The following is a 9617-nucleotide window of genomic DNA, read 5'->3' on the forward strand; positions in this document are numbered from 1 at the left end:
CTAAGGTTCCTTCTTGCCCTTCAGCCATAGATTATTTCTGCAAGCCTTTCCTCTTCAGTTCCCTCTCAAAATGACATCCAGGAACCAAGTTGTCTAAGAAATCTCTCACTGTCCTCAGCTATAGTGGCAACAAGGGAATGAAATGGGGGCTGCTCTATTGTTCTGCAGTCAACAAGCCTGTAGCTGGGGGTACGATCCCAAGCCCAGTCTCTCCTTGTGTGGCATCTCATTCTCTCAGATAATGTTCTTGGAATTCCACCTCATTCATTTAAATTCTGGAGGCGAGGGAATTACCTCATGAGAAAGGATGGGAAAGGAACTACCTCCTGCTGAGAGAACAGCGTGCTCTTCCTCCCCTGCCACCCCTCTGTAATCTCCTTATAATTATTTTTTTGCTGGGCAATGAGTGTGGTTAGAAGGGCCTGTTTAGCTGCCTGCCTCTCAGTAAACTCTGGGGGGATTATCAGGTCTCAGTGTTGGCGGCTCTATTTAGACTGTGGCATATCAGTGCCTCTTATTTTCAGATGGAGCTCCAAGGCAACAGTAAAAATCCCACTCAGTATCTTGTTATATAAACAATAGTTCTGCTCGGCCTTCAACTGTAGCTGTTCAACATAGGAGCACAAAAGTTTCTTTTAATTTTACTTTGCTTAGCGCTGCTTTCACCACTTTGAAAATCTTGATAAGCACGGAAGTGCACTGAGCACGCAGAGAGGCCTGGGGAAGGTCAGCTGGTGTGCAGTAACGCAAAACAAACAAATTAACTTCTCTCCTGCACAAAGTGTGCAGAGTCATGACAGAAAACAGGGTGCTTTCTTATGAGGCTGACCTGCTTTCCAAGAAGGAGGAATGAGGGTTAGGGAAGAGGTACAGCAAAGAAAAAGGTGGGAAAGGAGGAGAGGAAGAAAGGGCAGGAGAGAGAGAATGGGAACACAGTTAGACACTCATTGCTTTCATTCCTGGCTCCCATGGACACAGCCCAGAAGGAGTGCTGTGGGCCCCTCTGGGGACAGGCTTGAAGCTGGCAGGCTTCTTTCACCCACAGAGCTATTTCGAGCTCTGGCCTCTCTAGCAGGAATTGGTGCCATCGCCCGAGGAGCTAGCATTCCTGACCGGGGGGAGGTAGAGAGGAAAGAAGAGAGCTTTCAAGTGTATTTAACATTCTCCTGCCAGCCCTCTCCAATGGTCTCCCTCCGTTCTTTCTCCAAAGCACCAGACTCATAAGTTTACTGAAGAAAAATAAACTCAGGAATCCAGACTCAGCCTGACAGACATAGTCTCATGGTGAGAACCCTGGATTTGGAGGTGAGTTCTACCAGCCCTGTTCTTTAATACAAGTTTAGTCTATGGTTTAGACTCTGAAACATATGCCTTAAAATGTGTTTCCTTCCCGTATCCTGACCTTAGCCTCCTTTTTAATGTTAAGCTTTTTTCTGTATTGTACTCAGCAAAACTTTTATTGATAGCAGTCTATTTATATCCTGAGCACATATTGTGCTCTTAGCTCTGAGATAAGTATTATAAAGACTCAAAGGAGAGAAAAACGTGTCCCTATTTTGAGGAGAAAGAAGTAGGTGTGGGCTTAGACATCAGAGTACATGCAGGGAGGAGAGCACCCTAAAGTCTGAGAAGATGGGTGAGGACGAGAAGAGGAGCTTTCCCCCAATCTAAGCAGCTTCCCCCGTGTTCCCCAGACTACTCGTCATGGATGCTGTTCTACTTTATAATCAGGATACCCCGCTTTTTGAGAAAGCCCCTTCAGAGTAGGAACTGGCTCTCATTCACCATTACCCTTAGCTTTTAGCATAGGCTTATAGTAGGGTTACAGGCTGAATGAACCTATGCATATGTGAACTGATGGACTGGCAGGATGGCGGGGGAGGAATGGCTGTGTCCTAAGTTCCCAAATCCTCTCCAGACCTCTAGCAGCTTCTTTGAGGGAAAGAAACAGTAAAAAAGGCTTTTCTTCTTGAGTAAACAATGCCTTATATATGTAGACTGCCTTTTTTACCCCCAAACAGTTGTTCATACGCTTCTCACTTGATCGTCACAGAAATCTGTTTGGAAGCTGTGTTGGGGGAGCCTATTGTATTGTATCACTATTTTATTGACAAGGAGGCTGAGGCTCAGAGGAATGACTACCCTCAATCCTGTGTTACTCTGGAAACTCATTTAACAATAGTGGGATTTCACCTGATGAGGCAGTGTGTGGTTTCAGAAGCACACAGGTTAAACCACTGATCTCTGATGAAAAGCCAGGGGTCAGCGTCCCCGTCTTCCAATATCAGGTTAGCTATGGTGCCTTCTTGTCTCCAGACCCTGAAGAAGATGGAGAGGCACATGGTCAGGGGACAACTGTATACGCACTTTGATCTGGAGAGGAAGAATGCCAAGCAGGCTGAAGCCAGACTGGACCAAAGACTGCAGAGACTGGAGTATATCTGCCTCTATCGTATGAAATTGCTGACCTGGGAGCAGAAGCAGCTCCAAAAAGAACTGCAGAAGTTACGGCAAGGTAAGACTTTCAGGACTGGGGAGCAGGTTGCCCCAGAGGCACAGCAGGGCGGCAGGCCTGTCACTCCACTGAGGCCCTTTCAGAGCCCTGCATCCCAAGACAGCAAGAGCTTCTGATCACAGCCTGGATGTTAGGCTGCCTACCCTCCCTTGTCCCTCTCCCATCAATTACATAGCTCCCCGCAGCAGCCCACTCTTAAGCCTTCCTGAGCTAACATTTCTCAGGCTTCTAGTCACTGCCATCTTCCAAATTAGCTCTTTCTTGCTTAAATCCTTAGTTTTCTCCTTTTAAATTTTATTTTTCATTTTGCTTTTCTTACATTATCTGGGTTTGATTTTGTTTCACGCCTTTTTAAATATCTGATCTTTCTCTTTTGGATCTAACAACAATTTACTGAGCAGTTACTAACGTACAAGTCACTGTCCTAGCCCACTTTATGAAAGTTAACAAAGAAAAAGAAAGAAAAGAAAAAAATTCCCTGGAATTAGTACATCAGCTTCCTCCAATGTAAAATAAAAATATTTTCTACCTTATGGAGTTTATTTGAGGATTCAGTGAGCACTTGGAATAGTACCCAAACAAAAAGTAAGTGCTATATAAGTGCCCACTCTTCTCAATTAAAAATTGTTACAGAATTGAAACTCTTCTACTGTTTTTTGTTGAAAATTGTCACAGTTGTACAGTCTGTAGAAACTAGTTCTCCTTTGTTCATCATTAAAACAATTAGATTTTAGTATTACTTAAAAATTCAGCACAGGACAGAAATATCTCGGCTCTTGAAGACTACATCCTTTCTTACTGAAGGCAAGTGCCAGAACTCAGGAGTTTAAAATAGACAGAGCGTATTCGAGAGGAAGGCCTGGTGCTGTAAAAGAACATAAAATCTTTCAGGTCAACACAGCTAATATATGACACAAAGGCCAAGAGTAATAGCCAAATGTCTAGTTTGGGAATTCTTTCTAACTTCCAGCTTTGGGTTTGAAAGATGACTCTGAACAAGTAATTGAACTCCTCTGCTTTCGATTTCCCTGTCTGCAATGAATGGTTAAACCAACCTAGAATGAGAGCTCACATACTGGAAAAGGGTCTTAGAAGCCATTTGGTGGATTCCCACTCTTATTCAAAAAGGACACTGAAGCCCAGATGCCTACTCTCAGGAGGGTGCACAAAAGGCCAGGCCCTACATAAGTGGCTGTCCTTGCTGAGTAGAGAGTTGGGTTGGAAAACGTATGAATCAGGAGGCATAAAACTTTGATTCAGGTGCTTCTGCCTCCATGTCCTTTGGTAGGACATATTCTCTCGAAGCCTCAGACTTCTCAGTAAAATCAGGGATAAAGGAAGGAAGCAACATATATTAATTCTCAATATTTCTTAGGCACTGTGCTAGGCAATAGTTTTCCATGATTCATTTAAATAAAATTGTTATTGGGATTTAGTTATATGCCAGTGAGTGGATTATTCAAGATTCATGTTGCCAGTCCTTTGAGTCAGCTGGTTAGAAATTAGGCTTAAAAATCCACATTTTCAACTGAGATGATACTAATTTTCAGACCAGACTTTGCAAAACAGCTACTCAGATACAGTCTGGAATGCAAATATGAAAAACCATGGTCTCTGCCCTCACAGTGCTCATATTTAAATTGGGAAGTAGTTCCACTTATAACAAATGATGACCAACACTGCTAATGGAGTTCTTCACAAAGTAGGGCAGGAACATAAAAAGGTTCCTGTGTCTATCAAAGGGCTTTAGCTAAGACGCAGTGTGTGAGTGGAATCTTAGAGAAGGGGGAGAATGGGGGAAAGGGTGGGAAGTTTATCAGGAGGATGTGTAGAATGGGGCTACTCCTGGCAAAAGGAATAGTATGTAGAAAAGCACATAAATGACCACTGCTTGCTTCAAATAACTCAGTACTGCGGGCATGTGACATGGAAGTGGGGAGGAGGAGAAGGTGTATGTCCAGTTTTCACAGACAACACAATATAGCCAACGTCTCCAATCCAATCCAATCATGAATGGCTTCATAGGTCTTGCAAAAGAGTTGAGAGTTCACCCTACAGGGTTTGAGACTGGTGAAGAAGATTGCATGCTCAAATGTTAAAAAGATCATTCTGGATGCAACATTTAAGGTAAAATAGAGCTTAGGCTATAGTCAGAGTAGACCTGATAGAATTACAAAGTTCAGGCTGTGGTTTCAAGACATAAACCAGAGCACTGGTCAGGTGAAGAAAATGAGAAGACCAGCATCTCAAGATGTTTAGAAAGCAGAACTGTCAGAGCTTTATAACTAAACATATGTCCAAGAGTAAAGAAAACCAGTCAAAGTATATTGCCTGGCACAAAGTGGGCACTCAAATGAGCTTGTTAAATTTGATAACTGGGTGGGTAGAAGTACCATACTTTCACAGAGAGAACACTGGAGAAAGATCAACTTTCAGAGAAAAGGTATGTCCATTTCTGAACCTATTGACCCTGTAGGTCTAAACTTCAGAAGACAGACCTTGCTGGGAGAAGAAGCTCAAAATCCCTCAGTTTATCCATATTGAATTGAAGTTCTTACACGGAAGAGGTCCCCGGAAGAGAGGTTCACAACAAACTCTTCCTTGTTCTGGTTACTTCACAAAGAGGTGGCCAGATGAAAGAGTATTAGGAGGTCAGTGTGAATTCTAGGTTCCCTATCCCGTCATACTCCCTCTGCTTGGTGCCTACTAACGGAATTGTAGATTTAAGGAATTCTTTCCCATTAGAGTAAAACTTGTCCAAGACTTTCATCTCTAAATGACCAATTCATGAGATGTCTTGAAAACTAATTGAGTTCTCCATAGCAGCTATGACTACAAGATGTTAAAGCATCAACTCAACAAGTCCACTTAGTCATGGCTGGCAGTTGCAAACTCACAGGTGGGTAGGAGGTCACGTAATTGCAGTGAAAGTGACAATCCACTCACACCCAGTCATTTTGTTTTTAAAAACATTGTGTTTGCCAAGTAAAATCTTCAAAGGAGACCTCCATGGGCTTAGCCGGTTTAAACCTCTCATCTTGGTGTTTCTAAATCCTCTTTTAATATATTCCAGGTAAACACTGGAAAACTGCTTTACATTTTTCTGCTTCCATCTATCTCAGCAGATCAGCCTAATGTGTAATATAAACCAAGGTTTATACACACTAGTTCTCTGAAAGCCCAGTTTGCAGAATTCTGTTTCTTCTTATATTAGTTTTCTAGGACTGCCATAACAAAGAACTACAAACTGGATGCCTTAATCCACAAAAATGTATTGTCTTAAAATTCTCGAGTCTAGAGGTTCAAAATCAATATGTCAGCCATGTTGGTTCCTTCTGAAAACCGTGAGGGAAAGACCTGTTGCAGGCCTCTCTCCTTGGCTTACAGATGGCTATCTTCTCTTAGTGCTCTCCCTGTATGTGTCTGTGTGTTCAAAGTTCATTTTCTTATGAGGACACCAGTAATATAGGATTAGGACCCACTCTAATGACCTCGTTTTAATCTAATTATCTCTATAAAGACCGTATCTCTACATAAGGTCCCACTGTGAGGTAATGGGGGTTAGGACTTGAACATAAAAAATTTGAGGACACAATGCAACTCAAAATGCATCTTAATTCACTCAAAGCAGAAACCATGAAGAAACATTTCTCCTCTTATTTGGGGAATGGAATTCAGAAGAGACCAGAAGATGTTCTCATGTTCTCACCACAGGGAAGGCAGAAGCACAGACTCCCACAGGCCAAGAAAATGAGGTAAGAAATAGATTGCTAAGCTCATGGGCATGTCACTAAGTCACTCTTCCCAACTGACCTCTTTAAACTGGTTTCCTGAGGAAATGCTCCCTTCCCCTTCTTAAGCGAGACATTTTACCCACATTGTTACCGCTCAATTTCACCCTCCACCCCATTCCCACTCATATTACCTTGGCTGATACTGATGGGGGCCACATTCTAATATGCTGAAAGATCTAAAGAAGAGCCTCTTCAGTGGTTTTCTTTCTTTTGTCTCCTTTATTAGAGCATCAGCAACCAGTATGACCCAAGACACATACAAAAGCAAGTCCCAGGTGCCTCCTTCACGTGATGCTGGCCTCAAAGACCCCATGAGGAGCAAAGAGCAGCCACTCTTTCAAAATAACAGAACTACCTGCTTCATAAAAGAGCATCCACAAGCCCAAGAGAAAGATTCTGTGAATCCACCTAAGGACGTAGACTCCAGCAAGGGCATCTGTGTTCTGTGCCAAGATCAAGCAGTTTCCACCAACACCACAGAACAAGGTCCTAGTTCCAGCCCAGCTAGTGATAGTGGAATGGAACGTGCTGATGAAACCAGATCAAAAGATGTTGCTCTAAAGCCAGATGGGAACACTGGAAAACAAATGCCCCTAAATCATGTGGAATGTGCAGGAAGCTTCCAAGGCGAGTCCCCAAAGCCAACATTCTTAGAGTTGCTTTCAAAGGCCAGAAATGCCCATTATCTCCGGCACAGGGTCCCTCCTGAGTCTGAGAGGTTGCTTAGCATTGGGGAGATATTTGGGCATGGGGAATCCTCATTGTCCAGTGCAGGAGAGGAGTGTGAAAATAGGACGCCTTCTAAGTTTCTTCCTCTATAACCATTTAACATAGCCTGACAGTAACATATGCCATTATTGCCAAGGAAATGTGCTCCTCAAATGACTATGTTAGGCAATACAGAGAAAAACAAACAAACATAATTGAATTACAATTTTATTTTAAACTCCCTATTTTTTTTTTCCGGGAACATAGTATTTCTTAGCCAGGTGTGGTGGCTCACGCCTTTAATCCCAGCACTTTGGGAGGCTAGGTGGGCAGATCACCTGAGGTCAGGAGTTCAAGACCAGCCTGACCAACATGGAGAGACCTCGTCTCTACTAAAAATACAAAATTAGCTGGGTGTGGTGGTGCATGCCTGTAATCCCAGCTACTCAGGAGGCTGAGGCAGGAGAATCACTTGAGCCTGGGAGGTGGAGGTTGCAGTGAGCCAAGATCACACCACTGCACTCCAGCCTGGGCAACAAAAGCAAAACTACGTCTCAAAAAAAAAAAAAAAAAAAAAATTCTTGAATGAACGATGCTAATATATGAAAAAGGAGAGGTGGAATGAATCTTCTGAAAATATTTTAAGTGATACATTTATGATGTTATCAAAAATACGAATATATATTGATGACCGGACTTGATGGCAAAATAGTAAGAGTCCGGCTTTCAGGGACTTCCTGTTTCTTCTAGGAGACTCTCATGGTGCCACCTGCTGGCAAAATGGCATAGCTATTCTCTTTGTTTTAGTTTGACAGATGGTAGCGGTAGAAATGGGAATGGAATTGTAAATATGTACTGTAACGTGGTCCCTAAAGAAAACCTGCTCTTTAACCACAGCCCTGTGTTATCTTTGGAAGCTCTTTCTTTCATTCCTTTATTTCCAGATGGCTCCATTTTAATTTTCTCCTTCCTACTTTCAACCTGCTCATATCAGATTTTTGTAATCCTGTTGAAAGAATAATAGACAATCTGTTTCCTTTCATATCTCCTAGAATCAAAGGATTTAAAAAACTTTTAATCATCTCCCAACATGCTGTCAAATGCATAGCAGATTCTATCAAAACTATTTCACTGTAAAATGAGAGGTACTAACATCTTTAACAAGTTACTGTTTCAAGTAGGCCTCTAAGACTTGGGCTACACTGTCCAATAATCCATTAGATTTTGTTTCCCATCCAAAGGATCCGAATATTACACTAAAAGTAAGTAGTATCATAAGTCATCAGAAAAAAATAGCTTTTTGTTAATGCATTTTAAACTTATTATCTACCTAATAAAGTGTAGAATAAAATCATCACCACTTTTTATTTTTTCCCCCTGAGACAGATCTTGCTCTGTCGCCCAGGCTGGAGAGCAGTGGCTCGATTTCAGCTCACTGTAACCTCTGCCTCCTAGGTTCAAGCGCTTCTCCTGCCTCAGCCTCCCAAGAAGCTGGGATTACATGCGCACGCCACCGTGCCCAGCTGTATTTTTTTGTATTTTTAGTAGAGACGGCGTTTCACATGTTAGCAAGTATGGTCTAGAACTCTGACCTCATGATCCACCCACCTCGGCCTCCCAAAGTGCTGGGATTATAGGCATGAGCCACCGTGCCCAGCATCACCACTTTTTATCTATGCTGACTCTATTAGGAAAACCAGCTTGAACCTGTACGTCTCAAATAAATTATGCCTCTCTTGGGTAAATTCAAATCTTCAACCCAATAACAAACTTTAATTACAGAAGGATAAACTTGAGGGCGTATTTCATATCTGGAATCAATAATTGACATAACCCAGCCTCGGATATTTTGATGAAACAAGATTATTTAGCTCAGAAATGATAAAGAACCTCAATCTACTAATATTACAAAGAGCCTGAAATGAAGGTTAATTCATAATTAATTTATAGTTCATGAAATATAAATTCAAAGTACATTTAATTTGAAAACATTTCATTTAATTCAGATTTAGAATTACTGTGTTTAAAATAGTAATTCCTAATAGCTTCTATTTTTCAGTACCTTCCCCCATCCTGACACATTCCACACAACATGTTAGCCGGTCCTCAAAACAATGCTGCAATATAGTTTTCTTTATCCCCACTTTACAGATAAGGAACTTGAAGGAAGAGTGGTGGCAACTTGCTAATAGACGACAGACAAGCATTTCATCTCTCCTCAATTTCCTGGCTTATGCTCTTTCATTACATCTTACTACTACCTCTCTGAAGACAAAAGCTTAGATGAGAGTTAGTTTCATTAGCCCACCCTCCCCTTCAGTGGGGAGACAATACTTTATAGTGAAAAGAACACAAGAAATCTGCTCCCCCCAACATTTTCTTCCGTGAAGCAAACCAACAGAGGAAGGCGGGCCACAGGAGACAGAACCGATTCACGAAAACTTAAATTTGTTTGCACTAGCCATGCCTGGGCCAGCAGAAATAGGCACACACCAGTCAGAGAGCCCCTTTGTAAACCACTCAAGCTCTTTCCTGTAAGTTATTTCTTCCTGTCTTCTACACAAGCCTTGCCTGTCGTCATCACAATTTTCCTCCAAGGC

The 9617-nt window shown here is 42.1% G+C and overlaps 1 protein-coding gene across 2 annotated transcripts; it reads left to right on the forward strand.

Annotated features, from left to right (window-relative positions):
- Positions 1-1218: 1218 nt before the first annotated feature.
- On the forward strand, positions 1219-7913 carry CCDC190 (coiled-coil domain containing 190). 2 transcript variants are annotated; one of them, XM_010331252.3, is made up of 4 exons: positions 1219-1305; positions 2317-2515; positions 6144-6270; positions 6536-7913. In XM_010331252.3, the coding sequence occupies exons 1-4, from the start codon at positions 1282-1284 to the stop codon at positions 7128-7130; spliced, it is 945 nt and encodes a 314-aa protein (XP_010329554.2). In that variant the 5' UTR covers positions 1219-1281; the 3' UTR covers positions 7131-7913. The 2 variants fall into 2 exon arrangements, with proteins under 2 accessions (XP_010329554.2, XP_010329555.2); XM_010331253.3 differs by having other exon boundaries at positions 6147-6270.
- Positions 7914-9617: the final 1704 nt, after the last annotated feature.

Source organism: Saimiri boliviensis, chromosome 19, assembly GCF_048565385.1.
Source record: "Saimiri boliviensis isolate mSaiBol1 chromosome 19, mSaiBol1.pri, whole genome shotgun sequence".
Classification (NCBI taxonomy): Eukaryota; Metazoa; Chordata; class Mammalia; order Primates; family Cebidae; genus Saimiri; species Saimiri boliviensis.

Excerpts from the sequence above, each read along its gene's own strand:
- CCDC190 (XM_010331252.3), top strand. The coding sequence starts at position 1,282 with ATGGTGAGAACCCTGGATTTGGAG. Across the intron at positions 2,516-6,143 it reads ACTGCAGAAGTTACGGCAAG|CAGAAACCATGAAGAAACAT; the intron begins GTAAGACTTTCA and ends ATTCACTCAAAG. Across the intron at positions 6,271-6,535 it reads CCACAGGCCAAGAAAATGAG|AGCATCAGCAACCAGTATGA; the intron begins GTAAGAAATAGA and ends CTCCTTTATTAG.